Source organism: Erythrolamprus reginae, chromosome 3 (genome assembly GCF_031021105.1).
Source record: "Erythrolamprus reginae isolate rEryReg1 chromosome 3, rEryReg1.hap1, whole genome shotgun sequence".
Taxonomy (NCBI): domain Eukaryota; kingdom Metazoa; phylum Chordata; class Lepidosauria; order Squamata; family Dipsadidae; genus Erythrolamprus; species Erythrolamprus reginae.
This window is the reverse complement of record NC_091952.1, coordinates 10,684,424-10,703,254: the sequence shown is the minus strand read 5'-3', so window position 1 is coordinate 10,703,254 and position 18,831 is coordinate 10,684,424. Positions and strand designations below refer to the sequence as shown.

The 18,831-nt window shown below is 42.6% G+C and overlaps 1 protein-coding gene across 1 annotated transcript; it reads left to right on the top strand.

The window, feature by feature from the left end:
• The first annotated feature begins 7,656 nt into the window (after positions 1–7,656).
• MRGBP (MRG domain binding protein) lies at positions 7,657–17,013 on the top strand. Its single transcript, XM_070748779.1, has 5 exons — positions 7,657–8,033; positions 9,444–9,565; positions 10,437–10,518; positions 11,893–11,967; positions 16,000–17,013. The coding sequence occupies exons 1-5, from the start codon at positions 7,763–7,765 to the stop codon at positions 16,188–16,190; spliced, it is 741 nt and encodes a 246-aa protein (XP_070604880.1). The 5' UTR covers positions 7,657–7,762; the 3' UTR covers positions 16,191–17,013.
• The last annotated feature ends 1,818 nt before the right edge of the window (positions 17,014–18,831 follow it).

Below are 18,831 nucleotides of genomic sequence, written 5' to 3'. Positions count from 1 at the left end.
AGAAAAGCAACCTGAAATTAAGGAGAAATTAAGAAATTAAGCTTGCTTTCATCACTGGAGGTTTTTAAGAAGAATCTGGATTTGTCTGAAATGGTATAGAATCACCTGTTGAGCAGGGGGCTGGACTACAAGACCTCCAAGGTTCTTTCCAGCTCTATTCTGTACTATTTTAAAATTTCTTCTATCAGCTCTAAGGACACATCTTTGTAATTCAGATCTGGTTTACACAACTGCCAGCTACAACACCATGACCTATTCAGTCATCTTTTTTTTTTCCAATGATCGTTACTGTTAATAGCATAATTAAGCGATGGTTTCTCCTACCTCATTAAATGCTTCAGAGTGCAGCACATTAATAAGACATCTGACTGATAAGTTCATCTTTTGAGCATCTAATGAGTACAGACTGATGCATTGTCACTCATCGTACATCCTAGAGAATGATGACTTGAGGTCATCCGAATCACTGTTAATATTACTTAGCTTCATAATCCTAAGATTAGAACACAATATTTCCTGATTAGACAAAACTGCAAAAAAAAAAAATATTATATGTTCAAGACAGAACCAGCAACAAAATTTAAAATTATCTGGGTTTTTTTCTGAATTAGAGGGTTGAAAGAGTAGCAAAAGATTAGAAATTCGAAGGCAGTAATGTCTTCATCTAAAATGACCTTTAGGATCAGTCAGAACGTTTACTTGCGAACTTTTCTAGATAAGAACTGGGTGTTCAAGATTTTTTTGACTCTTCTCAAGAGGCAAAATCCGAGCCTCCAAAACTCTGAAACGTGGCCTCCAGGAAGGACATCTTTGTGACGTCAAAGCTCCGCCCATGGAATTCCCTATTGGGATTCCCCACCTCCTTTCCAGCCTCCAGATTGGCCAAAAACACCGACGCCGATTGCAAAAACGGCGCTCCGCCGGGCGGTGGCGCCCGGCTGTAACCTTCTGAAACAGCCAGGCACTTCTCGGCGGCCTCCGGAACAAAAACTCGAACCCGAACTTCCGGCTTCGGCATTCAGGAGAACGCCAAGAAGCCTCCCGGCTGTTTCAAAAGGTGACAGACGGGCAGCGGCGCTTCTCAGCGCCTCCTGAACCTGAACCCGAAAAGTTCGGATTTGGGTTCGGGAGAACGTCGAGAAGCCCCCCGATTGTTTTAAAAGGTGACAGCCGAGCGGTGGCGCCCAGCGGAGCACCATTTTGCGATTTTTTTTCCCCTTTGCACGGATTAATCGCTTTTACATTGTTTCCTATGGGAAACAATGTTTCGTCTTACGAACTTTTCGCCTTATGAACCTACTTCCGGAACCAATTAAGTTCGTAAGATGAGGTTTTACTGTATTTTACTATGAGTATCTCCTCTATAACCTTCATCATGTATTTTTCTGTGTGTGTGTGTGTGTGTGTGTGTGTGTATATATATACATATACATATATATATACATATACATATACATATACATATACATATATATATATATATATATACACACACACACACACACACACACACACACACATTTCTATATAAATATTTACAGCAACACGAAGCTTAAAACTTCAGCCTGATGATGGTGAATGTGATTTCACCGAAATGTCGCATAGACATGCAAAATATTACACAGGGCAAAACCCGAACTCAGAACAATCTACATACATATACCCGTGAAAATCTAAGAAAACAAATATATATATGTATGTATGTATGTATGTATGTATGTATATACACACACACACACACACACACACACATATATACCCATTAAAACCCTCACTGTGTATTGGACAAAATAAATAAATAAAATAAAAATAAAATAAATAAATGGGGACCGTATAAGCCTGGGGGGCTGCAATGGACCTTACCTACAAAGATATTGATAAAATTGAATGGGTCCAAAGACGGGCTAAAAAAATGGTGGAAACTCTTAGGGATAGAACTTATCAGGAAAGACTTCATGAACTCAATCTGTATAGTCTGGAGGACAGAAGGAAAAGGGGGAGACATGACTGAAACATTTAAATACGTTAAAGGGTTAAATAAGGTTCAGGAGAGAAGTGTTTTTAATAGGAAAGTGAACACAAAAACAAAGGGGCACAATCTGAGGTTAGTTGTGGGAAAGATGGAAAAACAAAGATTTTTCTTAGCTTAGGAATCTTTTACCTGGCAATTTTGTTCATTTCCCTAATTCACCTAAGGCTCAATAAATAAAAAACAATAAACTATTTAAACAGAAACTGTCGCCATAATAGGGCAGGTTTTAAGGTTCAGTCCCCATTTACGACCTTTCCGACACAAAGGAATGGTTTTCCCAACATTTTTTCCCTTTTCTTTTTTACTTAATAAGTTCATTTTACTGCTCTCAAGTTTGGTATTTCTGGTATTAGTGTATAATGTGTTGTTATTTAATTTAATGTCAAGTGGGGGGATTAAGATTTCAAATTAATAACAAACTACAGAACAGTTAATCTCCACAAGGCAGATTGCTGTTCTACCATTATAAATCTAAATCAGAATGAAAGAATAGGGATGTTTCATGGATTATATCCACTCATATCCATGGATTTTATCACTTTCATTATAAACACTTATAATACATGGTACTTTTGCCTGGAAAGGAAACTTGGGGTGATTTATTAACTTTGCAAAACAAAACAAATCAAACTTCCAACATTCTAAATGAATAATTAATTCACTTCTGTATCAGAATACAGTGTTCCCTCGATTTCCGCGGGGGATGCGTTCCGAGACCGCCCGCGAAAGTCGAATTTCCGCGAAGTAGAGATGCGGAAGTAAATACACCATTTTTGGCTATGGACAATATCACAAGCCATCCCTTAACACTTTAAACCCCCAAATTACCATTTCCCATTCCCTTAACAACCATTTACTCACCATTCTTACTGGTACTCACCATTGAATAAAACACTTAGTGATCCTGATATTTATAAACATAATTATTTATTAACAATAATTATTATTTTTTTGTTATTTATTTGCAAAAGTTATTAGTTTGGCGATGACATATGACGTCATTGGGTGGGAAAAACCGTGGTATAGGAAAAAACCCGCGAAGTACTGTATTTTTTAATTAATATTTTTTTGAAAAACCGTGGTATAGGCTATTCGCGAATTCTGAACCTGCAAAAATCGCGAAAACACTGTACCTACATATAAGCATGGAAGAAGGCAATATTTTTTAAACTATTGTTTTTAATCAACAAAAAAACCCACAAAACAGAAAAACAAACATCCAACACTAACAACGGGAAGGAAGGAAGGAAGGAAGGAAGGAGGGGAGGAGGGAAGGAAGGAAGGAGGGAGGGAGGGAAAGACAGGAAGGAGAGACAGGAGGGAAGGAAGGAAGGAGAGAAAGAAAGAAAGAAAGAAAGAAAGAAAGAAAGAAAGAAAGAAAGAAAGGTGGGAAGGAGGTATAGAGAGAAAAAGAAAGGAAAGAGAGGAAGGAAGGAAAGGAAGGTAGGAGAAAAGAGAGAGGGAAAGAGGAACGAAACAAAAAGGAAGAAAGGAAGATGCTATATTAAATAAACGAATATTCAAGATGTGGAAATCTGTCTAATCTAACCAACCCCACGTCTAACCATAATGGAAGATAACGCTATTGTCATTCTGCAATTAATAATAACAGTAAATCAGTCAATTGAAAAGGGCAGCCTTACTTGGAACAGTTTACATCCTGTGACAGTACAGTATAGCATCAACATCTGCCTATCTCAAGTCCCTGGCTCAATAACTGGACAAAAATGCCAAATCCAGTCTGAATGCCTGGCTGCCTGTGTGATGAAACCAATATTAGCATCTTCCATTTTGACATCTTCCTCATGTCATAATGTTTGTTGCAATTTAAAAAAAAACCCTGCTGAAGCCCTCGCCCCCACCCCCATATTATTCTGGGCAAATGGCTGTCCAATCTCTTCTTGGAAACCTCCAGTAAGCAAACTTTAAAACCTGCCCTGTAACGGTGACCGTTTCTGTTTAGATAAGTTATTTTTAAATTATTTTTAAATGTCCATCAGCCATTAAAAAATGAAAACAGCCACGGTTATATTTTGAACAGAGAGAGCCACTGGTTTGAAAGAGGGGGTCAAAGATTTAGGGGCAGTGATTTTTGAGAGTCTCAAAATGGGTGAACAGTGCAGTCAGGTGGTAGGGAAAGCGAGTAGAATGCTTGGCTGCATAGCTAGAGGTATAACAAGCAGGAAGAGGGAGATTGTGATCCCATTGTATAGAGTGCTGCTGAGACCACATTTGGAATACTGAGTTCAGTTCTGGAGACCTCACCTACAAAAAGAGATTGATAAAAGTGAACGGGTCAAAAGACGGGCTACAAGAATGGTGGAAGGTCTTAAGCATAAAACTTATCAGGAAAGACTTCATGAATTCCATCTGTATAGTCTGAAGGACAGAAGGGAAAGAGGGGCCATAATCAAATATTGAAATATGTTAAAGGGTTTAATACGGTTCAGGAGGGAAGTGTTTTCAATAGGGAAGTAAACACAAGAACAAGGGGGCACAATCTGAGGTTAGCTGGAGGAAAGATCAGAAGCAACGTGAGAAAATATCATTTTACTGAAAGAGTAGTAGATGCTTGGAACAAACTTCCAGAAGATGTGGTTGGTAAATCCACAGTAACTGAATTTAAACATGCCTGGGTTAAACATGTATCCATCCTAAGATAAATTACAGGAGATAGTATAAGGGCAGACTAGATGGACCATGAGGTCTTTTTCTGCGTAAATCTTCTGTGTTTTTATGTTTCTAAGAGGACATCTATGTCAAAATTGAACAGCCTCAAATGTGTTTTTTCAATAGGCAATTGGGCTTTCTTGATTTTTCTTTCTGAATCTTCTTTTCCTTTTATTCTCATTGTTGGGTCTATTGATTTCTGACACTTCAAGTGTTTTGTTTATAACCTGTAGGTGGGTGGGAGCAATTTCTTTTTTCCAAAGTTGTGCATAGCAAATTTTGTCGCAGTTGTCATATGAATTATCAAATATCCATTGTCTTTGTGTATTTTTTGATCTATCATACCCAGTACAAATATCTCCAGCTTTATGATCGAAACATTTAAATATGTTAAAGGGTTAAATAAGGTTCAGGGGGGAAGTGTTTTTAATAGGAAAGTGAACACAAGAACAAGAGGACACAATCTGAAGTTAGTTGGGGGAAAGATCAAAAGCAATGTGAGAAAATATTATTTTACTGAAAGAGTAGTAGATCCTTGGAACAAACTTCCAGCAGACGTGGTTGGTAAATCCACCGTAACTGAATTTAAACATGCCTGGGATAAACATATATCTATTGTAAGATAAAATACAGGAAATAGTATAAGGGCAGACTAGATGGACCAGGAGATCTTTTTCTGCCGTCAATCTTCTATGTTTCTATGTTTAACTCTATATTAATTAGTGTAATTTCTTTTAACTAGCGTTGAACTTTCTTCTGTCCTGGTCACCCAACACGTCCACCATATGTGGTAATATGTACCTAATTCTAATTTGCACTTATTATGATTTAGAATACTTTTTTCTTGATTTCTCTTTGAAGACATTTTGCTAATCATCCTAGAAACTTGTTTAGCTCTGACATGATAGCAGGGAAGGGAAGGATTTATATTCCTTACAGAGAGCTGGTCATTTGAATCCATTTAGAGCAGTGTTTCCCAACCTTGGCAATTTGAAGATATCTGGACTTCAGCTCCCAGAATTCCCCAGCCAGAATTTGCTGGCTGGGGAATTCTGGGAGTTGAAGTCCAAATATCTTCAAGTTGCCAAGGTTGAGAAAAACTGTTTTAGAGGGTCCTTGAAGCACTTGGAGTTTTACCTGTGTTCTCATGGTCACCTGAATAAGCGCTCCTAGTTCCTATAATCTGCAATTTTTCCCCTCAGGAAAGCAGTTCCCACACCATTCAAAGGGTGTCCATCCCAAATTGTATAACTAAAAAGTCTGTAGAGATTCTCAGTCATCCAGGTCATGGTTGTCCCAAAGGTGGTTTGTTTTTTTTCCAGGAGGCAACAGGACTTCCTGGATTTTTTCTTTGAAGATGTTTCACTTCTCATCCAAGAAGCTTCTTCAACTCTAACTGGATGGTGGGGAATGGAAGAATGGAAGTCAGAGGTGAAGAAGCTTCTTAGATGAGAAGAGAAGCATGTTCTGCACCTCTATAACTGCAACCCAACAAGACCGACACAGACTTCAGAGGATAATTAGAACTGCAGAAAAAACAATTGTTGTCAACCTGCCTTCCATTGAGGACCTGTATACTACACGAGTAAAAAAGAGGGCAGTGAAAATATTTACTGACCCCTCACATTATTATTATTATTATTATTATTATTATTATTATTATTATTATTATCATGATCATTTACTGACCCCTCACATTATTATTATTATTATTATCATTATCATTATCATTATCATTATCATTATCATTATCATTAATTAGATTTGTATCCTGGACATAAACTGTTTCAACTCCTACCCTCAAAACATCGCTACAGAGCACTGCACACCAAGACAACTAGGAACTGTTTTTTCCCAAACGCCATCACTCTGCTAAACAAACAATCCCCTCAACACTGTCAAACTATTTACTAAATCTGAAGAAACTGCCATTTTTTTCTCATCATTCCTATCACCCATTTCCTCAAACTGATGTCTGTATGACTGTAATTTGTTGCTTGTATCCTTAAGATTTTTATTAATATTGATTGTTTCCTCATTGCTTATTTGACCCCTATGACAATCGTTAAGTGTTGTATCTCACGAATCTTTTCTTTTATGAACACTGAGAGCATATGCACCAAAGACAAATTCCTTGAGTGTCCAATTGCACTTGGCCAATAAAGAATTCTATTCTATTCTATTAAGATTTTATTAAAATTGATTGATTCCTCATTGCTTACTTGACCCCTATGACAATCATTAAGTGTTGTAGAATAGAATAGAATTTTATTGGCCAAGTGTGATTGGACACACAAGGAATTTATCTTGGTGCATATGCTCTCAGAGTACATAAAATAAAATATACATTTGTCAAGAATCATGTGGTACAACACTTAATGATTGTCATAGGGGTCAAATAAGCAATGAAGAAGCAATATTAATAAAAATCTTAGGATATAAGCAACAAGTTACAGTCATACAGTCAACATGGGAGGAAATGGGTGATAGGAATGATGAGAAAAACTAGTAGAATAGAAGTGCAGATTTAGTAGAAAGTCTGACAGTGTTGAGGGAATTATTTGTTTAGTAGAGTGATGGCGTTAGGAAAAAAACTGTTCTTGTGTCTAGTGTTGTCCCTCGTGATTCTTGACAAATGTATCTTTTCCTTTTATGTACACTGAGAGCATATGCACCAAAGACAAATTCTTTGTGTGTGTGCAATCACACTTGAGCAATAAAGAATTCTATTCTATTAAAATGTTTATCAATACAATTGATTGTTTCCTCATTGCTTATTTGCCCCCCCCCCGACTATAATTGAGTGTTATACCTCATGATTCTTGACAAATCAATATTTTCTTTTATGTTCACTGAGAACATCTGCACCAAAGACAAATTCCTTGTGTGTCCAATCACTCTTGGCCCATAAAGAATTCTCTTCTATTCAAAGAAAAAACCCAGAAAGTCCTGTTGCCTCTTGAGGGGGAGATGCTAAGAGCCAATTCTCAACCATTGACACCGCATCCCCGCTCGGCCAGCAGGGGGCGCTGGGCCTCCGCATAGGCCTCGGCGGTGGCCATGGGCGAAGCGGAAAGCTCGGCCGGGGCGGCTGAGGTGAAGCCCCCTTGCTCTGGCTTGGGCCCTGGGCCTATTCCGGCCGCGATGGAGCCCGGGCCTCAAGCGTCGTCAGAGGACGCGTCGGCCGCCGCTATCGCGTCGGGCGCGATGGCGGCCACGTCGGCGGCTCCACCGCCGCCGCCGCCACCGCCGTTGCTGCCCGTGCCGGTAGTGTGGAGCCCCGAAGTGGAGGTGTGCCTCTTCCACGCAATGCTAGGCCACAAGCCGGTCGGTGAGTACCTTTTTTTTAGGGGAGGGGAGAGAAAAAGCAGGCCACAGGTCGAGCCTCGGCCTCGCGTAGGGGCGCCAACCGAGGCGGGATGCGAGGAGGTGGACGGGATTCTTAACGGCAGCGCGGGGTCTGGGCCTTCCGCTTTCGGCCCGTCACTTCCTTTCCAAAACCGGCTTAGTTTCGCTTCATTGCTATTTTAGGGCTGGAGGGCAGAAGGGTTTAATTTTGTAGGCTGCATGGGTGAAAAGGGGTGTTTCTGGTCCGACAAAAGCTTTTTTGTTGTTCGATTGTCTGTTTCCAGGTTGAACACCTGTCTTTGAAACTTTAAATAGCTGAGCTGGTTCTGATTATTTTTCGTTATTATTGGATGGGAGGCCACCAGGAGAGCCCTGGCTCAATGGACTAGATAGAGGGGCTTCTGTATTCTTGGTTTGAGAGCTCACTTCAGGAGACTCCTTCAAAAATGGACCACCAGTGGAAGAAACCTCTCTTTTTTATATACACTGCTCAAAAATAGAATAGAATAGGGAATAGAATAAGAGAGAGTAGAATAAGGAAGAATAATAGAATAGAGTAGAACAGAATAGAACAAAATAAATAGAATAGAAATAAGGAATACAATAAGAATAATAGAATAGAATAGAAAAAAGAATAGAATAAGGAATAGAACAGAACAGAATAGACTAAGGAATAGAATAAAGTAGAACAGATAGAAAAAGAATAATACAATAGAACAGAGTAAAAAGAATAGAATAGAATAGGAATAAAAAAGAAAAATTAAGAAAAGAAAAGAATAGAACAGAAAGAACAGAATATTGGCTAAGTGTGATTGGACACACGAGGAATTTGTCTTTGGTGCATATGCTCAGTGTACATAAAATATACTGCTCAAAAAAAATAAAGGGAACACTCAAATAACACATCCTAGATCTGAATGAATGAAATATTCTCATTGAATACTTTGTTATGTACAAAGTTGGATGTGCACAACAGCATATGAAATTGATTGTCAATCAATGTTGCTTCCTAAGTGAACCGTTTGATTTCACAGAAGTTTGATTTACTTGGAGTTATATTGTGTTGTTTAAGTGTTCCCTTTATTTTTTTGAGCAGTGTATATTAGATTGAGAGGAAAGTCAATAATAATGGAAAATATTAATATCATTTCCAAAGAGGGGCATGAATGCGCACATGAAATCAGTATTTCTCAACCATAGCTTCTTTTAAGGTGTTGAGTTCCCAGAATTCCCCATGCCGGGAAGTCCTTATAAATTGTCAAGGTTCAGAAATACTGCAGAAGTGAGCAAAAGTCGACCGTGATATGAAGAAGACTTTCTTTTTGTGTTAGCATTTCTTTTCTCCTCCACCCACCCCCCACCCCACCATTCTCACTCTTTCTTTTCCCTTCAGGTGTGAATCGCCATTTTCATATGATCTGTATCCGGGATAAATTTAGTCAAAATATTGGGAGGCAGATTTCTTCCAAAGTTATCTGGGATCACTTGAGCACCATGTATGACATGCAGGCCCTGGTAAGTGTTGACAGGTGGAAAAACAGAGGTTGGTGCCTCTGCTGAATCACAGCCACGAGGGCTGGCCGTAGGAAGCGCCTGCTCTGCAATCCAAATGATGATAGTATGTTCTTTTAGAGGGGAAACCATTGCTGGGTAGTCCTTTCCACGCCCCATTTTGCATCAGAGCTGCAATTGCGTGCAGACAAAAGTATTCCACACAAGCTATTTTTCCAGTCATTGGAGGAGGGAAGTGTTTTAATAGGAAAGTGAACACAAGAACAAGGGGACACAATCTGAAGTTAGTTGGGGGAAAGATCAAAAGCAACTTGAGAAAATATTATTTTACTGAAAGAGTAGTAGATCCTTGGAACAAACTTCCAGCAGATGTGGTTGGTAAATCCACAGTAACTGAATTTAAACATGCCTGGGATAAACATATATCCATTGTAAGATAAAATACAGGAAATAGTATAAGGGCAGACTAGATGGACCATGAGGTCTTTTTTTGCCATCAGTCTTCTATGTTTCTATGTTTCTACTGGAACTCCTGACTCTGAGGCTATGTTGATCTTATAAACCAGGAGTCCCCAAACTTGGCATCTTTAAGATTTATGGGCTTCAACTCCCAGAATTCTCCAGTTAGCTGGAGAATTCTGGGAGTTAAAGTCCAAATGTCTTAAAGTTGCCAAGTTTGAAGACCTCTGTTATAAGCTAATTGAGTTTAGAAGTCAGGGGGGAAAAAACCAAAAGAAAAAAGAAAGGGCTAGAACAAAGCAAAGAGTGCTCTCGAAATATTATGCCCTAATTGCAAAAATCTTCATTTATGTTTATTTGGAAAAATCTGAAAGTTGGCATTATCAGCTTAATTAATTTTGTTTTTCTTTTTAAGCATGAGTCGGAGATTCTTCCTTTCCCCAACTCAGAAAAAAACTTCAACCTTCCTGAAGAAATTATTCAAGAAGTAAAAGAAGGTGAGGCATTTGAATGTACGGTACATTTCTTGCAAACAAAATCTTACAGTAAAAGTCTGTCTAGAATTGCAGCCTAAGCCATTACACTGGGGGATATATTGATATGGTCTTCAAGCGGACAGAATTCGGCATGAGATAGACCTCATCTTACCACCTTAATTTTCAAAGCAAGTTGTGATGTCTTTTTGAAAGTTGTCCCGGTTTACAAAGACATTGCAGCTTGCGTGCCAATGATAGCAAAGGTAAAGCTTTCAAACCAAAATGAAGTGGCTAAACGTTACTATTTTCAGAAAATTTGGAGAACTTTATTTTTTGATTTGATTTGATTTGATTTGATTTGTATGCCGCCCCCTCCGAAGACTTGGGGCAGCTAACAACAATAAAGAAGACAATGTAACAAATCTAATATTAAAAACAATCTAAAAAACCTCAATTTAAGAGACCAATCATACAAACAAGCATACCATGTATAAATTCTATAAGTCTAGGGGAAAGGGAAAAATTTCAATTCCCCCATGCCTGACGACAGAGGTGGGTTTTAAGGAGCTTGTGAAAGGCAAGGAGGGTGGGGACAACTCTGATATCTGTGGGGAGCTGGTTCCAGAGGGTTGGGGCCGCCACAGAGAAGGCTCTTCTGGGTCCCGCCAAATGACATTTTTTAGTCGACGGGACTCGGAGAAGGCCAACTCTGTGGGACCTAACCAGTCGCTGGGATTCTAAAGCTGAGCTATCTTTGGAGCCTTTAAAGATATGAGGACTTTATTTGCCAGACGTTTTAGCAGTGGCCATGCTTAAGGAAGGCTATTAAATTGTGTCCTGAAAGCAGAGCATCGCTCATGTTTTCATGAAGGAAGAAAACAAATCTCCATCTTGGAGGATGCTATTCATTTTTGGGTGGAAAGGGATTCATTAGACTGAATCCAGTATCCCTTTTGATGCTTTTTGGGTAGAAAAATGTGCTTTGAAAGCTATTGAAATTTGGTAAGAGGCAGCAAGTTTAATAGCACAGAGAAATTTGCCAAGCTATAAAGTTGGATTTAAGTCATTAAGCCATCTGTTTTAGAGATGGTGTAGGAATAACTTCTCTTTTGCGCCAAACAAAAAAGAGCTTTTAGGACAGTACTAGTTGAATGTAAACTGAAAAAATATACATGTTATTTTCTACCACTTTCTGTCCTGAAATTATTGCCCATTTCCTGCTTTTTAAATATAGTTTTAGATGATTTGGAGAACTCTTGGTAGCAACAGGAACTGGCAGTGAAAAATCATTTTGCCCCAAAACATTCTTGGGCGACTTTCTCAAGATCAACTGAAGGAAAAAAGACATTGAAATTCCCTGCTTGCCCACTGATCTGCTTCTCATTCTTCGGCTAGGTAAAGTGATGATTGAAGACGATATGAAGGAAGAAATAAAGGAAGAGCTGGAAGCCCACTCAGCTACCGACGAAGGTATTTTGATATACCTACATATTTTGACAAGTCTTCAGCAAGAGAGGGTTAGCCCTTATAAGTCCTCACGTGCGCAGGCCATTAAAAAATTGTTTTAGAAGGTGTTCAGCCAGGCCCTATGGTATGAGCCTCCCAAAAATTCAAGGGTAAAAAATTCAGACACACACACACTTGAAAATTCAAAAACAATGTTTTTTTATCACAAAATTCAAAAGAAACAAAGCACCCTTTTTGTATTGCAAAGAGCACTCTTCCCAAAACAAACCTGTAGGCTGTAAAAATCCCTTAAACAGTCCTTAGCTAGCAGCTGTGAAGAAACATCACAGCCCTCCTTCTTCCACGAGTTGAAACACACACGCTTTGCTCTGCCTTGGTTTCAAAGTCTTGAACAATCAACAAACAGAGTCCTGAAACAGCAAGTCACGGTCCAAACCAGTACGATCAGATAATCTCCACACTGCGAGGCCAGCACGCTGCCAATTTAACAGCAGCCCTAATTACTTGAACCCCACCCAACCACAGGTGGACTCAATTATCTCCTATAATACTTTTGAAGCTGTTCACTCCTAAGCATAGCTCTACGCATGCGTGGGTCTGTCATTATTTCCTCATCCGAATCTAAGGAAGATAAGGATGATTGACTTCTTCCTGGGCTGTCTTCCAAGCCCCCCTCCTCCATCTCACCGTCACTTCCTTCTGCAGAGGACAATTCACCGTCTGACTCTGTCGGCAGCAAAACAGGCCTATGGCATGTTGATATTTCTCCCGTATCCACCTCCTCAGTCCTTGGGACAGGAGCTGGGCCAGAGCTAACCACAACAGAAGGTAGACTGTTTTCGAAGGGTTGAAAGACACATTTTTAGCAGGTGGGAAACTGCCTATTGCTCTGCTTTTCAACCTTGGCAACAATATAAGGGATGGGACAACTGTTTGTCTGAAATGGTACAGGTCTGTGATGGTGAACCTGTGGCACGTGTGCCAGAGGTAGCACTCAGAGCCCTTTCTGAGGGCATGCACACCCTCAGATGCTCCAGTGCGCATGCTGTTCTGCGCAGACACCGGAAAACGGCCTGGAAAACAGCCCAAACCCCCAGTTTTCAGCAAAATCATGCCCATAGCAAACCATTGGTTTGCTTAACAGCCACGATGCTTTGCTTAACAACTGCCATAGAAGTGATGGGTCAGTCACATGATCAAACCATTCTACGACTCTTTACACATACCACTGCAATGGGCCAGCTCCATTACACTTGTATCTTGAGGTCTACCTCTAGTTAATTAGACCAGCGTTTCCCAGTGTGCCGCGAGACACCGCCAGGTGTGCCGCCTGGGCGGGGCGCTGCGGTGCCTCTGACGTCTCCGCTCCTGCCCGATGCCGCGGTTTCTGGCGCTCTCCTGCTGGGCCCCAAAGAAGGAAGGCAGGAAGGAGAGCTCCATTCTTCGCGCCTTTTTCCCGCCTTCCTTCTTTGGGGCCCAGCAGGAGAGCGCCAGAAACCGCGGCATTGAGCAGGAACCGGGAGGTCGGAGGCACCGGCATGGCAGCGCCCGCCCAGCTGAAGCTTCCCTGTCGTCATCGGCAAGTGTCCTTTGGGGCCCGGCGGGAGGGCACTGGCGGTGGGAGCGGGGGGGGGCGCGGCTGCAGCGGCGCAGGCAGTCGCGGGGAGATGGCGGGGGGAGTGGGGGGCGGCTAAAGCGGCCCCGGGCACCGTTCCCTGTAGGCTTTTCCAGGGGCGCGCAGGGAGCCGCGGCCACCCGCCCGCCTACCGGATTTCCCTCCGCGCGGCTGGGGAGGTGGATTCGCCGCCCCCGCCATCGCGATCTCCCTCCAGTGGCTGGTGACGTAGATCTACCGCCCTCGCCAGCCTGATCTCCCTCCGTGGGGGGGTGGGGGGCGACGAATCGACGACCGGGGGCTGTCCGTCCGTGTTGGGTGGTGCAGGGCAGGCACAGGCAGCCCCAGGGGAGAACAAGGGAGGGAGAGAAAGGAAAGAGAGAGTAAGGGAGGGAGAGAAAATTGAATGAAGAAGGGAGAGAAAGAAAGAGTAAGAAGTAGAAAGGATAGAGAAAAAGGAAGAGAAAGGGAGGGGGAAAAGGGAAAGAGGGAGGAAGGGGGAGAGAAAGAAGATATGAAGGAGGGAGAAAAAGAAAGAGAGATAGGAAGGAAAGAGGGAGAGAAAGGAATGAGAGAGAAAGGGAGGGAGAGAAAGGGAATGAAAGAGGGAGAAGGGGTGAGAGATAGAAAGGATAGACAGAAAGGGAGAGAAAGGAAAGAGAGAAAGGGAGGGAGAGGAAGGAAAGAGATGAGAGAGGAAGAGAGAAAGAAAGAGGGATGGAGAGAGAAAGGAAGGAGGAGAGAGAAAGGAAGGAAGAGAGAGAAAGAGGGAGGGAGAGAGAAATAGAGCGAAAGGGAGGAAGAGAGATTTTTTTTGTCCAAACTTTTTTTAGCGCCCCCCCCCTCCATGTTCCCCAGGATTTTGAAAATATGAAAAATGTGCCGCGGCTCCAAAAAGGTTGGGAAACACTGAATTAGACAGCAAACTGACCATTTGGGTCAAAGTGATGATGATGAAAAATCAGATAAAATTGGAGGGATGGCAACTGGTCAAGGAGAGAAGCAACCTAGAATTAAGGAGAAACTTCCTGACAGTAAGAACAATTAAGAAGTGGAACATTTTGCCTTCCCAACTTGTAGGGGCTTAATCATTGGAGGGTTTTAAGGAAAGATTGGACAACCATTTATCCGAAATGGGACAGCGGGACAGTGATGGCAAACCTTAGGTTGCATACTCGTGCCCACACCTATAATACAATGCTCTCCCCCACCACACATATAACCCCTGCGCTCTGCTTCAGGTATGCGCGCAACCCCTGCGCATGCACATAGACCTCACTGAAGCCTCCAGGCTTCCCATTGGGCTGTTTTTCACCGCCCTCATGGCTCAGGGAAGCCTCTGAAGCCTGGGGAGAGCGAAATGGCTGAAAACCAGCTGACCAGCACGCACACTGACATTAAGGCAGCGTTTCCACGTGCCCTCAGGATATGGCTCCACGTGCCATTTGTGGCACATGTGCCACGGGTTTGCCATCATTGGTATAGGGCAGTGATGACGAACCTTTTTTTTCTCGGGTGCCGAAAGAGCGCGAGTGCCCACACCCATAATTCAATACATGGGGAGGGCGAAAACGGCTTCCCCCGCCCCCCCAGAGGCCATCTGGAGGCCGGAAATGTCCTGTTTCCCAACTTCTGGTGGGCCCAGTAGGCTCGTGTTTCGCCCTCTCCAGGCTCCACAGGCTTTCCTGGAGCCGGGGGAGGGTTAAAACACCCTCCCCCATCCCCTGGAGGTTCTCTGGAAGCCAAAAACACCCTCCCAGAGCTTCTGTGTGAGCCAAAAATTAGCTGGCCTGCACACAAATGCACGTTGGAGCTGAGCTAGGGCACCGGCTCGCATGCCAGCAGATATGGCTCTGCATGCCACCTGTGGCACCCGTGCCATAGGTTCGCCATCACTGATATAGAGTGTCCTGCTTGAGCAGGGGGTTGGACTAGAAGCCCTGCGAGGTCCCTTTTCAGCTCTACTCTGGTGGATAGGTTGAAAGTGTGGATAGAATGGCCCACCTTTAAGCTACATATACCTTAATCCTTAATGTATATTTCTTATAAAGAGCACGATCATGTATGGAAAGAAATACGTATAAATTCATTGCATCCATGCTCTTTTTTTGGGAACGAAGATTTTATATACTGTGTATTATATGTTGTGAGCCGCCCCAAGTCCTCAGAGGGGGGAGGCATAGAAATCCAATCAATCAATCAATATTGCTTCAATTATTTATTTGTTATTTATTTATTGGATTTGTATGCCACCCCTCTCCAGGAACTCGGGGTGGCTCACAACACACCAAAAGAACATAGCAAATACACTTTAAAAATCCAATTAATATAACTAAAAGATCAAATATAGTTTAAAAACATTTGTCACCATTCACTCCACAAATTATGCTCTCATTTATGCTCTCGTGGTTGTGTTTCAGTGTACGTTTCGCTGGGGACCCTGACCAAGGTCACCGAAAAACCCAGCAGCAAAGAGAAGGAAAGAAGTTCCTCGGAGTCTGGATCCAAAGAAGGAGGAGATAAGAGAAAGAGGAACCGAGTCACGGAAAAGGTCTTAAATGCAAACAGCAACCCCTCCAGCCCCAGCGCAGCCAAAAGGCGCAGGACATAAAAGAGGGCAGGACAACCCTGGAGCGTATCCTGAAGTCTGAACAGGGGAAACCTGTAGGTCCTAGCTAGCCCACCAGTGGTGAACAGGGGAGACAAAGGAAGGTAAACTGGTCATCACCCCTCGAAAAGGAAGGAAATAGTAGCTTTGTCCTCCAAATCTTAGGATAAGAAGGAGGCTACACAGCAAATGCCAAACAAGTCTGACACTTAGTTTTTTGCCATCAGATGCAAACTACATACTTAGCCTCACAACTGGATCTAGAGGAACCAAGGAACATCGTTTTGTTTTGTTTTTAATTTAATTTTTTTAAGACTTCTGTGTTTTGAACTGGAGTTGTTTACTTTGGCAACTGCGGCACAATTCTTTATAACCGGAATCAGAACTTGCCAAAGGCAACTTGAGTTTATACATCGTGGTATCAGTCAGGCATGTTGCCTGGTAGCAGAAGGAAGAATTCCCTGTATATTTGTATATATGTGTGCAGGTTTTTTTATTATTATTAATCGTTATTTAATTTACTGATGGTTTTTAAAGAAAAAGTATTTTTTTGCAGAAATTCTTAAATAGAGGTTCGGGTAACTTTGCTATTTAAGCTATTTTGGAAGTAGGTTTAGGTTTTTACTTGAAAATGCGCCGAGTTTATACGCACAGGTGTTAAAAGTCGGACTCTTCTTTGTGTTTCTGTATGATCCGATAGTAAAACTTCCTTCTCTGAATTTGGGGGGGGTGGGTGGATTTAGAAAACACCTTTTGTAAGAAAAACAGTAACAGTTATGGTAACATTCAACATTCTGTTTGAATAAATTTCTGCTGTTCGATAAAATGGGTTCCAGCCCATTGCGTGTTTCATTCAAACTCCTTTTATTTTGACAAGCCTACATGAAGCCAGTTTGTTTCACCGAGTTCTAAAAATATTATTATTATTATTATTATTATTATTTATTTATTTATTTATTTATTTATTGGATTTGTATGCCGCCCCTCTCCGCAGACTCGGGGCGGTTAACAACAATGATAAAAACAGCCTGTACAAATCCAATTAATAAAACAACTAAAAACCCTTATATTAAAACCAAACATACACACAAACATACCATGCATAACCTGTAATGGCCTAGGGGCAAGGAATATCTCAACTCCCCCATGCCTGGTGGCATAAATGAGTCTTGAGTAGTTTACGAAAGACAGGGAGGGTGGGGGCAGTTCTAATCTCCGGGGGGAATTGGTTCCAGAGGGCCGGGGCCACCACAGAGAAGGCTCTTCCCCTGGGGCCCGCCAAACAACATTGTTTAGTCCAGTGTTTCCCATCCAGTGTGCCGCGAGCCCGGCCTGGCTGGAGCTTCCCTGGCAGTGACGGGAAGTAAACTTTTGGGGCCCGGTGGGAGAGCGCCGGCCACTGTTGTTTCTAAGCTGTGTGGGCGTGCGCCCGCACAGCCATTAGGAACCCCCCGCAGAAATTTTTGAAGTGGCGCAAAGCCACGCAGTCCTGAATCACTTCCTTCTCCGGCCAGCAAAGTCGGCTGCCCAAGAAAGCGCCGTGTTTCAAAAGTGCGCGTTTCAAAAGCGCGCCGCTTTCCCAGGCAGCCGGCTTGCTAGCCGGAGAAGCGAGCAATCCGGGACTGCGTGGCTTTGCGCCGTGATGACAACGGTGCCGTGGTGGCCTCCAAGTGCCGCCCTTCGTGGCGCCCCACCACCCGTTCCTGCAGGTAGAAGTCGGGCGGGGTACCAGGAGGCGGAGGCAGCGCGTGGCCGGGCACTGAGCGCCATGGACACTTTAATACTTGCAAGCAGCCAGTGGTTTTTCTCCACAAAAATCACTGAAGTGGTGTAGGGTTGAAGCAGGGGGTTGGACTAGAAGACCTCCCAAGTCCCTTCCAACTCTGTTATTTCTAACTCTCTAAAGATGGGATGTGTCTGTTCAGCACAAGAAAGCAGCAGCCAGGATAGAGCTCAAAACCACTGTGTGTTTATTATGTGCCTTATTATATACATTGGTACCTCTACTTACAAACACCTCTACTTAAGAACTTTTCAAGGTAAGAACCGGGTGTTCAAGAACCGGGTGTTCAAGATTTCACTTACAAATCTGAGCCTCCGGAACTGTAACCAGAAAAGGTAGGGAGAAGCCTCTATGGGGCCTCTCTAGGAATCTCCTGGGAGGAAACAGCCAGAAAAGATGGGGGAAAGCCTCTGTGGGGCCTCTCTAGGATTCTCCTGGGAGGAAACAGGGCCGGAAAAGGCGGGGAAAAGCCTCCATGGGGCCTCTCTAGGATTCTCCTGGGAGGAAACAGGGCCGGAAAAGGCGGGGGAAAACCTCCATGGGGCCTCTCTAGGAATCTCCTGGGAGGAAACAGGGCCTCCACCCTCCCTGAGGTTACCCCAATCACACGCATTATTTGCTTTTACATTGATTCCTATGGGAAAAATCGCTTCTTCTTACAAACGTCTCTGCTTAAAAACCTGGTCATGGAACAAGCATGTATAAGAATCTGAGCTACCAATGATCAAGGCAAATTGTCGCTAGATAACAGTTAACAGATTTCAAAGCGGGAGGACTTACCGGTAGGTCTCTTATGGCAGCATAGAGCAGTGTTTCCCAACCTTGGCAACTTGAACATATTTGGACTTCAACTCCCAGAAT